Below are 22124 nucleotides of genomic sequence, written 5' to 3'. Positions count from 1 at the left end.
CGTTAGTGTAAGTTTAGAAAATCAATCAAATGATATTTTTTTACGGACGCATTCTTACATAACAGAAAAATGTTTGAAATCATAGCACAATTAATAATTAGTATGATTACTATTTATGTTTATATTTGGGTTCGTATTTGCCTTGGCTTAACTCAGTTTATATGGTAGAGACACGAAACTTGTACTCCCATTTCACCTCTGGGTATCACAAAATAAAATAATAATTTAAATCTTGGAAATAACAATTCATGACGTAGTTCAGGATAATTGACACCTTTTACGTGAAAACTAATCAGTTTGTAGTCAAATCGGAGTTATTTACGACGAAATTACATACAGCTGGGTATGTCTATGGGCGATACAAAATGCAAGATCTTTACTTACAGATTTTCACTCCTAATAACATATCCGTCAGAATATGCCCTTATAATCTTACACATTATTTATTTATACGTCGTTTAAGCTCATCCTGAGTGTCGGATGGCATAATCTAGCTAGCTATATTTCAAATTTAAAATAGGCCTCGCGCCTTTGCGTCGGCATCAGACGCCTTCATACAACCAACCTCCTAATTAATACGTTCTAGACGCCTCACATCTAAAACACGGCCTCTCATTGGCCGAAACCAAAATCGGTTAGCGTAATTTACAATATAAATACCGTAAATAACACTTATTAATACAATTGAAAACACAAAAATGCGGTAAATTTAAAACGAAAATTTCCAACAATGAAAATTTCTTTAAGTAATACCCCGAATAAAATCATCGTTTATTCGTTAAGTTCATTAGTCCTTAGAGGGGTATACTCAATTGACTGTCCATATAATTCCATTTCAGGTCATAGAGCATAGCTCTCGTAGATATACATAATTAATAAAAATATATTTAAATAACTTTTGCGGGCGAACAATATACAAATTAAATAATAAAATTTCATAATAATAATAATAACAATCAAAATAATAAGATTTTATAAATAATAATATCATTAAATAAGTCATAACTTTCTGTGCATTATGAAAATAGTAACAGCACACTCTCGATAACTAAATGTTACACTAGAGTCTCTAAAAAATAGTAAGGTCCACTTAAGGCTTCTAAGAGTATCTAAAGCTACTCAAGATACCAAAAATAGCCTCTAAAATTCCTCAAGGAGTTTGTAAAAAGGGTTTGGTTTCAAAGAAAATGTAAAGGTACCTTAGAGCCTCCAACTGACTCTCAAGAGTCTTGTAAAACCTCTAAGAGTAACTTTAAAAGCCTCTTAAATTTATAGTAGACCATAAATGAACAAATTTAGTGTGAGGAGTAAAATACTTCTATCAGAGAACAAACTTTTTATTTTACCAATTTAATATTGATGTTGCTGCCTTCAGCTGTGCTGACTGATGCTGATGGTGATGCTAAGAGCGCCAACTAACTTTATTTATGGGCCTGCAAGTTAGTCCACTGGTAGTGCATGGGTGTTGACTCAGGGTGCGACAGACAGCAAGTGATGAATGGACAGAGGTACCTAACCCTGGCTGTTACAGCCATCGGGGATGCTATGGTAAATGTCTAGTTTGCTATGGAATGATAACACTGGTATTCTGGTATTATTGTTTTAAATGTCACACATCTTTTATACATGGTGCATTTGCCAACATGGCTTGCATTATCTCTTGAGCCTAGGCTTGACACGACATATGTGCACAGTGAACCCTATTGGTTTTAATTTTAAAAGTAGTTAAAATTCAGGACATTACATTATATTTATAAATTGTTCACAAATACATAACAATAAGACAAAATGCATATTATTGTCTGAAAGCTGTGACTTTGGAATGATACACACCTATACCCGGTTGTGTGATAAATGTGTTGAAGTTAATAGTCGCGCGGTTGACTATCGACATGTCGGCGGCGTGGGCCATTCGAGACACTACACGACACTACACTTCACACATTGGCATGTTAGATGCACCCGCACTGGCTAAGGCATCAATGAGGCATAACGGCCTGTGCGACCAGAGGGAGCTCTGATGGTCGGCATCAACATGGTTTGCGGTTTTTTGGGGGGGGGGGGGGGGAATTGCTGGGGAACCTGAGATATTTGTTACATAGATTTATTTGGTACATAAGAGTAAAGACAATGAGTGGAATAATCAGATGAGGATAAAAAAAAATAGGGAATCACTAATTTCTGGTGAAAATGTTGAGAGTAGCTTAAAGGTAAGTCATTGGTAGTGAGATGTGCGATGGTGCAGAAGACTTATGGATACTGGTTAATAGTGTGTTAAAGTAAAATAGTTGGCAGAACTTCTTGCCATTCTGTGAAAGTGCAATTCCAGGTGTAAATTTAATTCTGAAATCTAAACTGTTATAATACTGTAAATTTAGACTATGTCATAAGTTTTTTTTATCTACTGATCTGTGGTTCATGTCCAGATAAAAGCAAAATTTCAATATTAAACCTTAAAACTTGTTATTGCATTAAATTTGTTGAAACCAATATGGCATCTTTGATTTGAATATTTTTTTTTTCTCCTTTGGAGTGACCCTTGTGGTATTACTACTCTCGTTCTCGTTGTGATAAATGAAAATACGCGTTTCAAAATGGTGGTGTGATGAAAGTGATTAAATGGAATAATTTTAGTTCGTTCGAATTGTATTTGCTGGTCTAATATCGTGTTATTAATTTTATAAGTTGACCAATAGAGGAAACTACTTAGTAAGTGGGCTTGAAATGGTAGTACTAGTATAGAAATCAGTTGATGTGCCTAGAAGGTAATGAAAATAAGCGTTTCAAAATGGTGGTGTGATGAAAGTGATTATATAGAATAATTTTAGTTCGTTCGAATTGTATTTGCTGGCCTAATATCGTGATATTAATATTATAAGTTGAGCCAATAGAGGAAACTACCTAGTAAGTGGGCTTGAAATGGTAGTACTAATATAGTTATCAGTTGATGTGCCTAGAAGGTAACGCCGCTACGATTTAGTATGCTTTTTCTTTTATGGTGTGCATTTCTTAAACATGTTCGACTTGTTAGAAACGTGGATATTCGGTATTTTTTAAACGGGAATTGAATTCTGCTGCCCTTGAATTTCTGCCATTTCAAGGTGGTGAAATCACTTTTTTTAAAAGCGAATTTCAGTGCGACAATGATTCAACGCACATTTATATTTACTGTGATTTGTATTAAACTTTATTGTAGAAACTGGGGAGTAATTTAGATCTAGATACCACAACAATATGGATTACATCACCAACATGCCGTCGTCATTACCACCCATATATTCTTATGGGACAAGTGTGGTAATGTGGGGGTTTTGGGCTGGCAGAATTCGCATATTTATTTGACACTAATAAATACTTTTCGAAAGAAAATGTACCGATTTTAAGAAATTGTATTTTTATAATACAGAATTTCCTGTTCATTTATAGAACATGGTATTAAATATATTTTACCCACAGTATCACATACACTACAGTCCTGCCTGGATTAGTATATTTTGCTATGCCATTTCTTATAATTTGTAATTATCGGACTTTGCAGCTTTTTAGAACGGAAAGTAAAAATTTGGAAAACATGGTTTTTACACACTGCACTCGTTCCTAAATTTCCCCTGAAGGTATGGTTTCTTATTTCCTACTAGTTTGTGACAGATAATAGTTCACATCTTACATTATTATACTAGCATCGGACTTCACTGCTTTGGGGAACTGTTAATACACAAACACACAAAAAATAGTAGGTAATCTATTTATCCGAAAACTTTCAACAATTAAAATGGTCCTCTTCAAAAAGGACTCATATCGTCATTACATAAAACATTTCATACCAACAACAAGTTATGGTAAATATGTATAGTAGCGGTATTTGCAGAAAAAAAATGCTAAAAATCCGAAAATACTTTCATTCTATGCTCTTTCACTTCCTCTTTTCAAAAAAACCGGCGGAGATAAGAAATTCCAAATACTTTAGGAGATAACGAATTTTTTAATTTTGCAATACAAGACCTGTGCAACCATTCGACCATCGCCATTTTTGCTATTTTGCAGTGTGTTCGTGAATGCGTAATTAATAAAATGGTCAATTAGATCAGGTCAGTTACATTATTAATACTTTCAAACTAAGCCGACATTAAAAATAATGTGAATTAATTTTAACGGCTGTTTAGTTTTAAAATATTTATAATGTAACTGACCTGACCAAACAAACCGGGACAACTGATGAACAGTAGGAACTCACATATTTTTTTTTAACTTATTACTTGCGCAACAATATCCAAATAACAAAAATAAAACATTAAAATGAAACGTTAAAAACTCACCTAAGCTAGAGGCGGATACCATTCCTTTGTCATTAGTAGAAAATGATGTAGTCGTTCACCTACGTCGCGAAAAAAAAAAATCTCACTTGTAAACAAGAAACAATGGTGACCGCATGAATGCACAGGTAATGTGATGAAAATTTAAAAATTCGATATCTCCTAAAGTATTTGGAATTTCTTATCTCCGCCGGGTTTAATGAAAAGAGGAAGTTAAAGAACATAGAATAAAAGTATTTTAGGAATTTTTAATTTTTTTTAACAAATATCGCCCAACAATGAAAATTTAAAAAATTTGATATCTTCTAAAGTATTTGTAATTTCTTATCTCCACTGGTTGTTTTGAAAAGAGGAAGTGAAAGAGCATATAATAAAAGTATGTTAGGATTTTTAGCATTTTTTTTTTCGCAAATACCGCTACTTAAGAATTATAAAATACAAATATGAAAAACTAAGTCGCTATGACCTTGGACCATATAATCATCTGATGAACTGTCTTGCTGGAAACATAATGGCTTAAAAATACTCTGAAAAGCGGGGAGGGCAGGGGTTTTCAATGCTACAGGTCATTCGTTACCTTCCACAGTCAATACTAACTGGAATAACAATCAAACAACATTGTTCTCTCTTCAGTTGATACCGACATAACAAACTTTACATTACTTCAACCGTTTTCACATTTATTGACATACTCGAACGGATCTAGAGGGGCAGCCTGCCTCAGGACAGAGTTATAGGAGGTGCAGGATGGGCCAACAGTTATTTTGTTATGCTACAAAAAGGTGTGTCAAGGTGAATAAAAAAAAATCATACAATATCTACCAAATGGCAGAAAAGGTGTTTTTCATTGTTACTTAATGTTATTTTGCAAAGGTATGTTTTTTATTTCAATCCTGACTGGATTCTAAGAATCTGAAAAATGTGTAGGGCTATTAAAACAAGAAATATTGTAGGGTTAAAAAAATATAAATGGAAAACTGCTTAAAATTTGAAAATAAAGGTTAATTGAAGTGTTCACACTCCACCTGCATTGCAGAGTCTAAATGGCACAAATTTGTTAATAACACTGATTTTTCCATGTTACTCCCACCTCCACAAATAATATTTTTAAAATTATTAATGTGATATTTCTGGGATGTGTTTAATAATTGTGATTTTAAGAATTTCCAACAATAATTACTTTTGTATACTTAATAGCCGTAAACGGCAAGTAAAATTTTTAGAACTCGGTGTAAATTAAATAAAAATACATGAATTTCAATATTTAATAACCCTTTATGAACATATTTTAAATAAGGCTGGCCAGAAGCTACTTAATCTTTTTCTTCAGTTGATTGTAGCAACGGTAGGATAACATAGGTCTGTAATTACCTAGCTGTTATGAAAAATCACAAAAAAACTATTACAGCATTAAATGAGAGAAGGATGGACAGAAATGTACAAATAATTGTGCAATATCTCAAAATCATGTGTTACCACCCACTGAAAACCTCAATACTGCACTATTACATCAATCTCAGCACATTATGGCTACTGCTAACTATTTATAAGTTTAAAGGATTGTGACATTGCCAAATTGTGTGAAATAATACAAACCTATTTACTAAAGTAGGTTAAATACAAACCAGGGTAAAAAAGTAAAAAGTATAACTTGAAAAGTTTGCATAAAGTAGCATAAAATATATACAATGAGTATAATAAACTTGGTGTGAAATGATATAACCATTGTTACCGTATAAGATTTCCATTAATTTCATAATATCTTAAATTGATGCTAGCTAGATGTTAACATTTGTATGATCTCTGAGGTTAATAGAATATGATTTTCGGATTATTTGAGCGTATGTTCAGGGTTCTGCAAATATTAAGCTTCCCGTACAGAGACCTAAATTTGGTAAAAGAGGAAATATTACCAGGTAAAAAACTAAGTAATAAGAATATCATTTATAGGTAAAAAAAACTAATGAAAATATCAAAACAAACCCCGGGTAAGTAACAAAAGTATTAATTGCTGCTGGAAAAATTATATTATTTATTAATTGGCCTTCTTTAGAAAGAGTTGCCAAACTCCACATTACAGATTGTCTAATAACACTAGTGTAAGAAAGTAGGGTTACTTCTAGCCTGTTTTTAAAATATTTAACATTATTCAGCCTACTGTACTTAATAAATCACTGTGTTCCTTCAGCCTTGTGTGTGTTTTACCTCAAGTTGCTTTCTTTGTGGCAGGTTGCAGTGTGTCCAGAGAGTCGTGCGCTGGTGATTGGCTGTGGCATGGCGGAGGACAGGGAAGATGGCAGCCCTGAGGATGCAGATAAGGGGCAGTTCGAGGTGCTGGACGAAGTGGGGGAGGTGGAGGGCTGGGATGACGACATGATGCCCGACATGTACGAAGATGAGGATGAGCAAGATGAGAAGGAAGAAGACGGAGATGAGCCAGGCATGAAGGAGGATGACAGCGTCAAGAAAGACATGAAAGAAGATGACGGGGCCAAGAAAGATATGAAGGAAGAAGACAGGAACAAGAAAGGTGTGATGGAAGATGACGGTACCAAGAAAGGTATGAAGGAAGATGAAGGGGCCAAGAAAGATATGAAGGAAGAAGACAGGAATAAGAAAGATGTGAAGGAAGATGACGGTGCCGAAAAAGGCGTGAAAGATGATGACGGTGTCAAGAAAGGCGTGAAGGGAGATGATGTCGCCAAGAAAGGTATGAAGGGAGATGATGTCGCCAAGAAAGGTATGAAGGGAGATGATGTCGCCAAGAAAGGTATGAAGGAAGGTGAAGGGGCTAAGAATGATATGAAGGAAGATGAAGGGGCCAAGAAAGATATGAAGGAAGAAGTCAGGAACAAGAAAGGTGTGAAGGAAGATGACGGTGCCAAGAAAGGCGTGAAAGATGATGATGGCGTCAAGAAAGGCGTGAAGGGAGATGACGTCGCCAAGAAAGCAGTGAAGGAAGATGACGGCGCCAAGAAAGCAGTGAAGGAAGATGACGGCGCCAAGAAAGGCGTGAAGGAAGATGCCAGCGCCAAGAAAGGTGTAAAGGAAGATGATGGGGACAAGAAAGGTGTGATGGAAGTTGATGGAATGACAGAGGCTTTGTCCCAGTGTGACAGGGAGCTTGAAGCAAGGACCCTAAACAGTGACATCATTATTGAAATTGATATAACAGATGATTTTGACACTGATATAAAAGAGCAGATTGTGATTTTATCGGATGATGATGCTGACACTATCAAGGGTTCTCAGAGTAAGGAATTATCTGTCAGCAAAGATGCAAAGCTATTTAAGGATTCCCCAAAAGGTAAAAATGAAATATCTGTGAAAGAAATTACTAGTAAAGATGAAAAGTCATCTAAACAGTCTTCTTCCATGGAAGATAAAAAGTCATCAACACATTCCTCTATCAGTAAAGATGAAAAGATATCAAAACAGTCCTCCAAAACTGATGAAAAATCACAAAAACTTTCCTCTACCAGTACGGATGAAAGGTTATCGAGAGATCCCTCCAAAATGAAAGATGAAAAGTCACCAAAACAATCCTCTACTGTTAAAGATGAGAAGTCACCAAAAAAATTTTCTAAAAGCAAAGATGAAAAGATATCAAAAGAGTCCTCCAAAACTGATGAAAAGTCACAAAAACTTTCCTCTACCAGTAAGGATGAAAGGTTATTGAAAGATCCCTCCAAAATGAAAGATGAAAAGTCACCAAAGCAATCCTCTACCATTAAAGATGAAAAGTTATTAAAAGAATCCTCAAAAACAAAAGATGAAAAGGCAGCAAAACAGTCTTCTAGTAAAGATGAAAAGTTACCAAAATTGTCCTCTGATGGCAAAGAAGCAAAGTCTTCTAGTACTCAGTCATCTGGCAAGGATAAGAAAGTATCTGATCATTCTGCAAGTGCCAAAGATGGGAAGTCTTTGAGTAACCAGTCATCTGCTAAAAACGTTAAACACACCAATAAAATTGACTTAACGAGTAGTGAAGATAAACGAAAAAACAGTGTTACTAAGACTCTGGATGATAAGAAAAAGACTGACACAAAGAGTAGTGAATCTCCGAAGCAGATAACGGTAAGTTTGGTTTCAGTATTCAGTATATTCTCAATTAATGGACATTTTATGATACTGGTAAATGTCTTTAGCAAAATGTCAATTGAATCATGTTTCTGCGTGAGAAACAATGGGAAAATGTAGAGTTATCTAGATTTTCAAAAAATATCTAGGTATCTTATATTAAAATTTTGCATGTGTTACCGTTTTTTGAAAAATAGAAGAGGTTTGTTGAGTTAGGTCAGATATATTAATGAAATGTATTTCATACATAATGAATGTGGAATACATATTTAATGTACCTAGTCTAACAAAACCATTAAAATAGTAAACAACAGGAAACTGCTTGAAATATTGAAAGCTATTTTACAGGATGATTAGAAAACATGTCAGAAATTATGAAAACACATTTTCAGATATTTAATATTCGTTTTTTTTTTCGGATATGCCCCTCACCCAAATTATTACTTATACCTACATTTTCTAATTTATCTTAATATTACAGCGTAGGGTGAGTATGTGCTCAAAATAAATTTATTTGCAGAGATGATAAACCAAAAGGATCTCTAAAATTAATTTTTGTAGGTATCTCTCTAAAGGTTTTTGTGAATAAACAGATAATTGTTCCATGCTGAAAATTCAGCATTTGATCAAATTTTCATGTAAAAAGTAACCTAGTTCATTTCAGTAAATTATGCTTCTTGACGAAATTACACATCACTTAAAATTTTATAACCTTAGTGTCACACGGACAGTTTGTCTTTTATATATGTATGTTCAAATGGCTTCTATGCTCTCCATATACTTTGGGGGGGGGGGGGGGGGGGTTGCGCTTCAGGCCACTGGCCAATTTGCGGCATGCAATTTATAGTTTTACCGGAAGTCTTCTGTATTTTCACTGGGATAGATTTCCCTGTAAAGCTTTATGTGGTACCTACCGGGATTATAATAACGGTCCTCAGTGCCGGTTAATTTGCCGACAGCTGACTTAACCTGAGAACTGGAACTGACAACACTAATGTCACGTAATTAATAATACAGTACACTCCCGATTATCCGCAAAATTAAGTGGCAGGGCAACCGCGAATGGTGAAAATTGCGGATAATCCGCAAAAGAGCCGAAAATGGAAACACAAAAGGAAACATTAATTTCAACTAAAAAATATAAAAAATTATGTACAGTAAAAGTTACAATTAACAGTAAAAAAATTTTAAATGATGCTAAAATTTTAGTATTTTACTGAATAATTAACATACAATACATTTCAGTAATGTAAACATAAAAGTGCTCAACCATTACGACTAGTAAAAAAGTGTGACAGAGACAAAAATAGCAACGCATGCCAGCCTACTGCGTGAGTTCCGAGAAGGCCTGTGGCGTTTTACTGTATACTGCACACAATACTCTCGTCAGTAGAGTTCAAATTTGCTCACGTGTAATAAAATACAGATTTACATATTATGTGCTGTATTTTTTCGTAGCATGCGCCTATCATCCACCCGCTTATAATAGGGAGTTTACTGTAGTAGACATTTTTAACAAGTGACAAACAGGTATTATCTTATAGTTGGCAGATTGTTCAGTAATATTCGTTCCCTGTTTTTTTTATTCTCTAAATGTTTTAATTTTATATATATATATATATATATATATATATATATATATATATAAAACTAAAAGAAGGGTCTCCCCTACATAATTATCTCATGGCTGAAGAATTCAACAGATAACACCCAACAAATAGCAGTTGACAAAGAAGGAAAAAAGGTAATATTTCCTGAAGTTTTGCTTTTTACATCATTTTTCTTTGATGATTCCGGACTTTCAGGTCAATGCGAATGTAACTTGAAAAGACAAAGTACTGTTATGGGTTTGGCAGCACCCACATGTTATCAAGTACAGCGTATATTTGAGTGGTGTGCAAAATAGCTAACACTGTTCATGCAAATCCTGAAGTCACAATTTCCATTTTCTTTTCTAATCTGGCATCATTCGCAGTCATCATTACTCTAATATGTTTTAATAAAATAACTTGTTTTATTTGTCTGACAAAACCTAACCTTATTTTGTATGGGAGCCCTGTAGGTGTTCAGAAAATTGTTACCTGTATATGAATATGTGGTAGTATTTTTAAACATGACTAATACAGCGTAGTTGTGTGTTGGGTGGTGGCCATTTTCAATCTTTTTGTTTTTTTCCTTAAAAATTTTGAAGAGCTGTTGTATGAACTTTGAAGGTTAGGTTACATTATTTTTACTTTTTATAAAATGATGTTGCATTTTTAGCATTTCTGATAGTTGATCTGGCCTTTGCATAAGTTTTCTTATTAACTGAGGCATAGCTAAAATTAAAGGTGTTTTGAGTAAAACATGTTTTATATTGAAATGGTATGATAGTGAGAATATTAACTATGAATTGTATGTTGGCCTTAGAAATATATAAATTCATTAACCTTAAAATATGACCTATAAAATATTTTTAATCATGTTTAAAACCATATAGATTTATAAAATAATGAATTGGTGCAAATTTGTCGAAAGTTTAAATATTTAATTTAAAAAAAAACTAATTTTCACTATACTCTGCTTTTTGGATTTGTAAACTCTTGCAATGACTTAAGTTTTCAGTTAATTAACCAAATTGTCGGTATGTTACAAAGCATAAATACAACATTTCATATCTTATTTACGTCATTTAAGTCTGGCACTAGTGAACAGGCCCCAGCATTTAACAGCTGTGAGGTGATCACAGAGTATTTCATTTAAGCGGTTACACGTAATTTGAAAAGTTATTCTAGACCACAAAAGTTGACTTCAACAAGGATCAAGAGATGGTATCTGCGACTTACTGGGCTGTAAAATTAAATAATATGTTCACCTTTTAGCATAGGTTATATGGTAATTTAAATTATTCTAAATGATGATTAGTTTTTTTTTGTCAACATGAGCCAGGAAAAATAATATGTGAAAAAACTTAAAACAATGGTTTTAAAATTTAATTTATTGTTTTATGTAATCACCCAGTGATTCCATTCCTGTGTTCAAATTCACCTTTCAAGGTGGCAGCATAGGATTGCCTGAGAATAATCCAGTTTTTAACAGGTTAGTCAGCTTACTTTATTATTGCAGTACATCATAGTTTCAGCTAATGGAATATTTTAAGATATGCATCTAATTTTGATTTTTTTGTAGAATAAATTAAATGTGCATAGTACAAGACCAGAAAAAAAATCAGATGTAAGGTCAAAGAGTATAAATTAATACACCACCACCATTAACATTGATTCAGTTAGAGAATATTGAGAAAATTTGGTAAGACATGTGCAACAACTGTGTGAATCTCGACTACGGAAACAAGTAGCAGTGTGTGAGCTGAGAGGAAGGTGTAGCATTGATGGATCAAGGAAGAGAGAGCTGGCAAACTTGTGAAGATGGAACATAAATATATACAGAAATACGATGAAGTGAAGAAAAATCAGCTATCGATGTAGCCCAGTCTTACTCCAGCCTTCAGAAGAGAGAAAGAGTTATCAAGTCCAGCACAAAGCAATTGCAGGCCAAGTGAAGATTCCAACGCTGCTGTCAAGTTTCTCTGATATTTCTTTGTTGCAAATTTATTATGCGAAAAATTATGTGTACTCCTAAGGGAAAAGGAAGGTGTTTTTTTTTAAAAAAAAAAAAGATGTTTAGAGTAGAGTTCAGCTCTAGCTTAGCTTTATAATGCTAAAGGAGAATTAAAACACAAAGTTAATGTTTTTAATTATTAATGTGGATCTTAATAATTCTTAAAATAATTTTCGGTATCACAAATTAGTGGAATGCATTATAAAAGACTGAGGATGCAGTGATTAAAAGTTTTTTGGAAAATAATGGTGATTTAATCAACCTTTACACAAGACACTTTGTAATATGTAGAGCAGGAGGCATAGGCATAGGAGAAACATATGGCAAGATGGCGAATGACTCTGTTATGACGATGGGCTCAGTGTGACAGGAAGGTACATGACAGATGAATGTAGTAAATTTTTATATATATATATATATATATTTTTTTCTTAACAGAGCTAAATTGTGTGTTCTTCAATCCATTTTTTTTCTTCCTTTTTTTTTATTAGAGCTGAAATGTGGTCAAGCTAATCATTTAAATACTTTGTTTTACTCACTGCGCAAGACGAGAGGTCAGGGAGGTAGGCAGTTGAAGGAGCACCGAAGCAGTGGGAGGCCCTTTGCTCTCAAGGAACGCGTAGTCACGAATGTTTGTTTGAAAATGCTCGACTTGCATTGTCGAAGAGAGGGATTGGTGCAGCTGTCCAGCTCCAAAAAAAAAAAAACTGACGCTGGAATTTTTTGCAGGACACTGCACCGAAGAGGACAAACGAAGATCCCGAAGCCCCGTTATCGGAAGGCAAGAGAATGCGATTGTGCATAGAGAGGCTGGATTACGATAAGTTGAAGGAGTGCGTGCAGATGGTAAACAGCAGGAGAATGAAGCTGTCCGTAAGGCGGTTGGGCGACGACGAACTCCGGAGGCACGGTGCGCGAGTCGGAGGGGAGCTTAGTTCGGACCCGGCGGGGGAGGTAGGTTGGAGTTGCGTAGCTGGTCGCTCTGTCTCTCGTGGCTCGTGGCATTGAGGCTGTGTGTGGTGACAGTGTTGCCGGGTTGTTGCAGTACCCGAGCTCGCAGGCGACGCCGGGATCGTCTCCCTCCGAAAACTGTTTGTACGCTGAAGCGAGCCCCACGGGTGTCTGAAGCCTAGATACGATTGGCAAGAGTGGGAATTCCGAGTCACTTCTTTGTGGAGAAATGTTGGCAGCACTTTGAGACAGATACTCTTCAAAATAACAAACGATGATTCTGTGAAGACTGGTCAGCAGTTGTTGTTGAGCTATCCAATTTGATGTTGAAATTGTTTGTGATGTGAATTGGTGGTGACTTGAAATATTAATTTAATTTTCTTTTAGAATGTTTTCTAAAGAACTCATTAATGTTTATGCATTTTTGACTGGAGCAACTTGCATAGTCTTTCACCAAAGTGGCGTAAGTTTAGACTATGTTGTTGAATGGTTTTTATAGACATGACAAAAAGTGACAGACGTGAGTGAAGTGTCTAGTGATTTTGCGGAGTTGCTAAACACGAATGTCATCGTATTTCTGGATATAATTACGAGCTAAATATTTATTTAGAAGTATTAATATTTTATAGTTTTTCTATCAGCATACAAAAATTTGTTGAAATTATTTTTTACATATACATTTTTTTTTTTTTCACTTGTTTGAAGGTTTGTTACCTGGAATACACAACCATAGTTTGTATGGTAGTATAAACTATCCATTCATAAATATAATTTTTCATGTTTTTATGCATAGTTTATGTAAGACTGCGCCATCCTTATGTGGGCAGTTTACATATTTTTAAAATTTTGTGTTGCCATTTGTCTAGATTTTTTTGTTACTTTTGGCTGGCAGTTAGGAGATCTTTTTAAAGAAATTTTCATACATAATCCTATATAAGAAATGTTTAATACTAAATAATTTTTTAAAAGTTTGATAGTGATTTGTGATGCTGTAAATAAGATCTGGAGTGATACAGAGTTAAAAAATTAAAGAAAATGATTGATTTAAAAAACATTGCCTTCAAACACCTTAGTTAATTCATTATGAGTCGAGTTAAGATTTTAGGTGTCAATATCTACCTTTATAATCGATCAATTATATGGTTGATTATCTTGTTTGTTCCTAATATAATTTATATGCAATTTAAAACAAAAATATTGTGCCCCATTTTATTTAATTAATTTGAAAGTGGTATAACTCACTTTTCAATCGTGACTATTCAATGTTCCTTTTCTCAGAGGATCTCTTGAGTTAGGCTCTTTTTTATATTTAAATGAGAATATTTCAAGCCAGTGTAGCATTGTCATGCCTCTCATGGTTGAAGCATTTGTTTTATCCACGTGAGATCCACCATAGATCTGAGTTTTTGTATTGTGCCTACCAAGGCATCCAGCCATATGTAGGCATGTCACAGTTATCATGTATATAAAAATAAATGAATTTTTGTTTGATCCTTATGTGTTCCTAAACCATTAATCTTGAGTGCAATGAAACTTTGATGAGTGGTTATGAATATGCCCGCGAAGGTTTCTTAGTACAAACATTTTACAATAGGTGGCGCACAAATTGTTTCAACAAATGTGTTTATTTCATGTAATTTAGCGACAATTTTTGGGTTTTCGTTGCGTGAGTATGCACACATCACATAATTTAATGAAATATGAAAGAGAGAGTGAGATAGAGATAGCATAAGATAGAGAATGAGAAGAGAAAGATATGTATTTATATAAAGGAGAGAGATAGTGGGAGATATAGAGGGATATACAGTGATAGATAGAGATAGATAGAGATAGATAGAGATATATAAAGAGAAAATGAGAGAGATGCTTTGTACATGTGTACCTACTTACTTCAAACAAATTTTAAAAAATTTGAATGAATGAGGCATTGCCACACATACTGGGCATTAGCTAGTAACAAATAAAAATAAAATAAATAAGTAAATGTTTCCTTATATCAAACTATAGTGAGCAAACATGTTTGGAAATGTTAATGTTTTTTTTGGAAATGTTAATTTTTTTCATGAAGTTCGCTATAGACAACTGACATGACTATTTTCAGTGAGCGCTCTTTAAGCATTCCTTGGCTGAGCACATTCTGTTATCCAACCCAATCAAGCCGCTTGCACTCAATTTATTTATTTATTTATTTATTTATTTATTTATTTATTTTTGAAATGTTAAAGATGGCATGGTCATGCCTACCTTTGTGTATTGTGCCTACCTCAGTATGTTGTGCCTACCTTAAAAGTGCTTGAACTGAAATGGTTTGAAAAATACTTTTACTAGCTGATAGTAATTGTAGGGGTTTATTGTCGCTACCCTTAATTTATCAGGGGCAGACCCAGGCTCGAATAATGGAAGGGGCTATTTGGGGGGTTGGTATGTAAGTTTTTTAAATAGGGAGTCAAATATTTTGAAAGTAATAGCCCTTTAGGCTATTTTAACACATCTTAACATTTTGGAAGGTTTTTTTTTTGCTTTTAAAATTATTTTTTGTTATTGGGAGGAGTACGATTGCTCCTCCCATAAGACAACAACTGTAATTTATGTGCCTCAGTAAATAATAAAAAAAAAATATTGAATTAATATTTTAATAATTTAAAAAATGCTCTCTAGTCGCAGTATTTTGGAACAACTACCGTAGCACAACTCACGCTGCCGCCTTCTTGGACTGAAGGTTCACGTGCAACATTATTTTCGCACAATGGCTTCTGTGCTCTGCACTCACCCTTTTCTTCCCCTAGCTGGTAGAGATGACCTGGCCATCAGCTGTTCCATTCTCACACATAACGCTACTCCAGTTGCATGTAACCACATGTAGCACACTCAATGCATTGTTGCACACACACAGAGTTGGTCAGATACAACTCAGCGTTTTCACTTGTTTCTTATGCCTGAGGAGGTATTGTTCTGTTGCAGTGTGATTTCATCCCTAAGACGTTTTTGTTCTGAAATAAATATTTTCCTCCATAAAATTTTCAACTTTTTTGTAAGAAGCCCCAGAAAATAAACCTTGATGACGAATCGTAATATATTTGATCTTGTAAAATTTAGGTTTTGGAAGACATGTCGCTAAAAAAATTATTCTATTTTTTAATTTTAATGTCACTGAAAATATGCTTTGTACTGGCTGCTTGCTAAAAGCTAGGCTCAGTTCCTTGTTTATGCATATTTTTTTTTCATTTAATTTTAAGGTGGAATTTGCTCTTGTATGGTATTACTTTATTCAGATGGCTTCCTAAATAAATGAATATTTCAATAAAAATATGAAGTTTCCACGAGAACATTTAAAGGCTATGAAAATATATTTCACATATACAATTTGTCAAAATTTAATTGTCATTTGATGCTTATGCTTGGTTGAATAAGGCCTTCAATGGTATTGTTTTTTCGGAGGACATGTGGCTAGTAAAATAAATTATAATTGTAACACTACAGTCATGTTATTTTCTTGCAACGGGCTACTGGTGGTGGAATACACTATTGGCAGCAAGTTAAAAGTTTGGCATGACTGTAGTGTTTATACTTCCTTTGATGATGCCTTTCTAAGGCATCAATTTATTTTTAAAAAAAAGTACCGTATTTAAATAAATTCATGTTCCAGTAGTAAGTCGTCAAATGTTTCCATACGAAGCCACTTAACCTTCATTATAAATATTTCACCAGTTTGAGTTTATATGATTTATTAAGCTCATATAGCACATGCACATTACATTTGCAGAACTATTTAGTAATTTTTCTTTCATATTCCCACTAAACCTGTGTTGATGTTCAGTAATCTGGTGAAGTCACTTATCGGGCCCGACCGATGTCCCGAAAGGGCCAGATTAAAGTGCTTTTACTGTACTAAATGAAATTCCTAATTGTATTTATAACATGAGAGAATGACAATGGCTTGTAGTTAATAGTATGAGAAATTAATTTGATAATCAAGTTAATTTCATGTAATGGAAGATCATGTAACCCTAGAACTTGTTGACACATTACTTTGAATACTGGTTCACAAATGTCTTGAGCTCAGAGCTCGGATGTAATGACATAGACTGATGCAACCAAGCATGTGTGTGTAGCTTTGCGTGACTCTGTGGACGTTGATGTTAAAATCAATATACAGATTTAGACTGGTTAAAGGGATATTATACATCCTTTATTTCAAGTGTGAAAGTGACATGATGAAAATGCACTCTGCAATTCAGATGCTAGTCAGTTATTTGAATATTTATCATCGTTGCAAATTCAAAATCTTGTATTTCAATTTTTGTTGATTTTATTTAGTTTCAAAATACAAAAATCAACAAACATTTCCTGCACGAAATGATGCAGTAAAAACTAGAATATATATTTGTTGTGTGACAGCCAACTAAAGCAAAATTAAAATTTTCAGCACAAAGTGTCTGTTCTCATTATTATGTTAACCTTAGAATTTTGATGTAACGGTTTGGCATCTTCAGTGTTGTGGATTTCTGGGACATTGTATCTCCAGCAGTGATAAATAAACAATAAATAAATGTGACTTGGTGAGCCCAAAACAGCTTAGTGCAGCAGTTACAAAAAATTTTATCATTGTTCTTATATGATTGATTTCATGTAGGAAATTTTCATTGGCATCATCCACTATCACATAGTTGTCCATGGACAGACAAGAATTGTACAGTGGTTTGGATGGCAATAATGCAACAATCAAAGAGGGGAAAAAAGTAGTTAGAAGTAAGCGTCATCTTAAGAGTGAGTGCAAGTTAATAAAAAAATTGGTCAATGTTAATAAAATTTTGAAGATAGTTTTATTAAGTCATTTTAGTTGCCTGTATGAAATATTTACCCTTTTTCCTTCATTTAATTATTAAGATATTTGATTTTAAATTAGGATAATGTAAGGTTTTTTTTATAAAGAACCCAGTGGGGACACAAGTCTGAAATTTTAACCATGTATGCAAACCTTATTTTATACTAATAATTATAATATAAAATAATTAAAGTAAATCCAACCCTCTTTTAAAAGCCAATCTGCAGTCTTCTATGGAAATGTATCTAAAAATTGTGCTTAAAAGAAACGAAGGAATAGTTGAATTTCCAACATTTATGTCTGCGATATCTGGGAATGCTCAACTATTTGAAGTTAATTACAACAAATTTTCACTTCCAACTTTGCAGCTTACGTACATGTTACACGACGACTCGTACGAACGGGACACAGGTGTGATTGTGCATAGTCATTTAATACTTATCACACATCAGTGCAATGTCTGGAACTGTCAAACTAATTGAGGGAAAACATATAATTTGGATTTTTTTTATTTATTTCTTCGCACAAACATTTACAGAAAAAGACAAGCTGAAGAATGTGTTAGAGCGATAACTGGCGGGAATGTGAATACGTTGTCGCATGCAAGATGCATAAGGAAACGAGGAAGGGAGAGTACTCAGAGATTTTCTCCTCCATCACATTACTGTCGCTTCGCCTCGCGTCTCAAGGAAGGATTCCACAAACCAGTCTGCAGGTTGTCAGGTCTAGCTAGCGCAGGCATGCATGGGGTAGGGGAATTTTATAATAATTTCCTCTCTTCCAGGAAATCAATTATGGTTTATGATTTGTGAAAGTAAAACCAAGAATTTGTTTTGTAGTTTTTTTATAATTAGTAACGAAGAAACAATAATATCTAGCCAAGTTAGAATAAGTTTGATAGGGGAGGAAATTCCCAAAAAAAAAAGTTGTGGATCCTGCAGCTATAGCTCATTGATATAAAAAAAAACTTATAATGATGCTTTAAAAAATAAGTCCTCTTTTAATTATTATTTTTTGTATTGGGGGATTATTGCTGGTTGAGCAATTATTTATGATTTTTTTTTCATAGAAAGTTGTTAATTTTTGTAAGTACCTCATTAATTTTACTTTGTAGAAGTCTTTATTCTAAATATGTATATATATATTGATAGTTTATTTTAATAAGGTAGCAAGTAAAATTTCCTCTAAAATTAAAATGTATTTAAATGCTCCTCTGAATCAGAATTTAAATATTCAAAAAAATGATATTTATGCTCTCTGTGGTTGAGGTATCCGCACCATAATGTAACTGAAGCGATGAAATTAGCACTGCACTAATAATGCTTTTACTGCATGACTATATTTGCATAAAAAAATTCTGCTTGCACAGCAAAACCACGATTTATTTAACATTTACAATTTTTTTTTTTTTTTTTTTTTTAACAAGTACGTATATCACGCACACAATATCTCCCAGCCCGAGCAACGTAACGGGGGAGCAGTTGGAGTGTGACCAGTGACACTGCCTGGTGCGGGAATGTCTGCGGCACGCCCCGGGGAGAAGCGTCTCGCTTGAAGACCGACAGCGTGTCTTGTCTCCGACAAGAGTGACGGGAAACTGTGACTTTGCAGATTTACATGTTTTACTCGTGCTCCGCGATTTCTGTGACGCCAAGAGTGCACCGTCATTACTGCCAGCACTGTCGATACCGTCGAAAGTTGCTGTTACTTTGTCTCAAAAGTAAATATACACATCTGTGCTGTGAAAGTCACTGAGGAGATATTGATTATTATTAAAGTTTAAAAAAATTGAAGTGTCTTTTAGCTCGAGTTCTTGTTGTAAAAAATGGACTGCTACTTGGCATCAAATGAACATTTTTAACTTCTTTTTTTTTTTTAAGCTAATACAGACATAGTATACTAGTAATAAAACTGCAATTATAATGATAGCCTGCATAGTTATTTATAGTTTTTTTTTTTTTAAATATTTTCTATTCAGGAATTTTCCTTTGAGAATTAAAAAACAAAAAATCAAATGGTGAGACTGAATTTTTTTTACATTTGCGGGTTTGGAACTTTGGTTGAAGCTCCATTGCTCCCCCTTTCGCCCTGAATCTGCGCCTGAGTGAGAAACTAGTGGAGAAATTGTTGTGGATAATTCTATATTAACTTCCAAACTTTGTTTCTTGATATAGTACAGTATATAGGAAGTCCAATAACTTAGTCAAGCCGAGAACAGTTTATAGGCCAGTAAATTACAGTTCTGAATCACAAAACCAGAATTTAAAAAGTTTAGTAGTTTAAAGTGATAGGTATTTTTTCAAAAGTTTTTAAATGTCCACCCTGAGAACACTTTTGTGGTGAAAAATGTTTAATCAGTTAAATATGACTAGTCATACTTTAAAAATATGTTATTTCTAAAAAATGTCTAGCTAAAGCAAATAATTTGCTAATTTAGCAAAGTAATTTCTTTTTCAGTGTGAATAATCAAAGTTACCCGATTAAAAATTGTTGGCATTTTCTCCCCAAAAGTATAGCATGTTTTTTTTTTTTTTTTTTTTTTTTTTTTCATTTTTAAATTGTCAAGAGCATGGTGGTTTATGATTACGCAGAAAATATTTTAGTCACAGTATATTATAATTTGATGCAGGTGGGGTTTTAAAAACTTTTGATAAATTCCTACAATTCGAAACTTTTGGAATTTGGTTTTTTTGGATTCGGAACCGTAATTTACTGGCCTACTGATGAGATACGGGACAGCCAATATACAGTTTCAGAAAAAATGTTTGTAAGACCACCCAAATTAAACACATTTCAATTTACTATTCATCCATTTGTATTATGTTAAGAAAACATTAAAAAAATCAAAGAGACACTAAAAAAACAAGTAGCACTGCAAAGTTCAAAACTTAGTGGGACCACCTCTGGCCTTGTAGCATGCTTTGATTCTGTCAGGTATAGATTGTTTTAGCTTCCTACACTCTTCACGTGTCACTTGCTGCCATAGTGAGTGCACTACCAGTCTCAATTCTACACCATTCTTGGGTTTCTGTTTTGCCAGCCGGTATGCCATTGTGTTCCACAAGTTCTCGATAAGTTTTAAATCTGGACTATGAGGAGGCCAGAGTAGCAGTTCAATGTCTTTGGTTTCAAACCATCACTTTGTTTGCATGGATCGGTGGCATAGGGCCTTATCCTGCTGATAAATGAAATTTTCACCCAGTAGCCTCTGTGCTGAAGGAATCATCTCTTCCTCCATAGCTTCACAGTATCTGGTACTATTCATCGTACCTTTCACCACCTTACACTCTCCAGGACCCTCTGAAGTGATGCATCCCCAGATCATGATTGTATAGCCTTCGCTTTGCACTGCTGGGGCAACACAAGCTGGCAGAAATTTTTCAGTTTTTGTTCTGCGAACCCGAACCTTACGTCGAGGGAATAGTTCAAAATGGCATTCATCAGAAAGCATTACTCTCCCCCAAGCTGCTTTGCACCATCCCAAACGCTGTCTACAAAACTCGTGTTGCTTCCTTTTGTGACAGTCATTGAGAAGTGGTTTCCTGATTGCAAGAAATGATCTTAGGCCTGCCTCATTTAATCTGTTGTATACAGTGTGATCTGTTATGGCAACATTGTCACAGGAGGCCCTTGGATCTTAGATCTCTCAGAAGATCACAACTGGCATTTCTGTCTTACCTACACAGCTGCAATAACTTACGGTCTTGTCTAGGTGATGTTTTCCTCCGGCAGTCTGACTTTGGCCTGTCAACAACTGTTTGAAACTCACAAGTCTTTGACACTTGCAAAACCTCTGCATTTTGTCTCTATGTTATTCCAACCTATAGTAAACCAATAATTTGCCATTTGGTTGCTCCAGTCACAGACTTTTTCCCCATAATGTACTTTTTGTCTCCAACTCTGTTAAACAAACATAACCTCCAAATAATGAAGAAAGAAAGAACTGAATGGCAGGAACTGATAAAGCAGGTGTGCCAGCCTACACCCAACTTTACATTGCATAAAAAGAACACATATTGCCAACCTAAGGACAAGTATGTTGCCAACATCATGTGACTAACATAACAACAGAAATTAAATTTTTTCTTTTATTTTCCTTCATGTTTTTTTAAGTTAATAATTTTTTTAATTTTTTCCAAGGCCTGCATACATTTTCCCGTGGTGAAACCAACTCATGCCCTTCTCTTAACCCATTTCGAAACTATGATTTTTTTTTCATTAAAGGATTTTGGAATTTCTTGCATTTCATAAAACTTAAAAAGCTCTGTAACTTATTAACCATTTTAGCTACATTGGTTCCATTGATACCAAAATATTCTGATTTTCAAATAGATTAAGAATTATTAACAGAAATT

At 34.2% G+C, this 22124-nt stretch overlaps 1 protein-coding gene across 2 annotated transcripts in view; it reads left to right on the top strand.

Annotated features, from left to right (window-relative positions):
- The first annotated feature begins 2531 nt into the window (after nucleotides 1–2531).
- LOC134537450 (uncharacterized) overlaps nucleotides 2532–22124 on the top strand; it is an 80225-nt gene continuing 60632 nt past the window's right edge. For both annotated transcript variants that reach the window (XM_063377901.1, XM_063377900.1), the window contains exons 1-2: nucleotides 2532–2709; nucleotides 6543–8390. In XM_063377901.1, coding sequence (XP_063233971.1) covers nucleotides 6588–8390 — 1803 coding nt within the window. In that variant the 5' untranslated portion in view covers nucleotides 2532–2709; nucleotides 6543–6587. The remainder of the gene's footprint in view (nucleotides 2710–6542; nucleotides 8391–22124) is intronic.

Source organism: Bacillus rossius, chromosome 12, assembly GCF_032445375.1.
Source record: "Bacillus rossius redtenbacheri isolate Brsri chromosome 12, Brsri_v3, whole genome shotgun sequence".
In the NCBI taxonomy this organism is placed as follows: domain Eukaryota; kingdom Metazoa; phylum Arthropoda; class Insecta; order Phasmatodea; family Bacillidae; genus Bacillus; species Bacillus rossius.
This window is presented reverse-complemented; position numbering and strand designations above follow the sequence as displayed.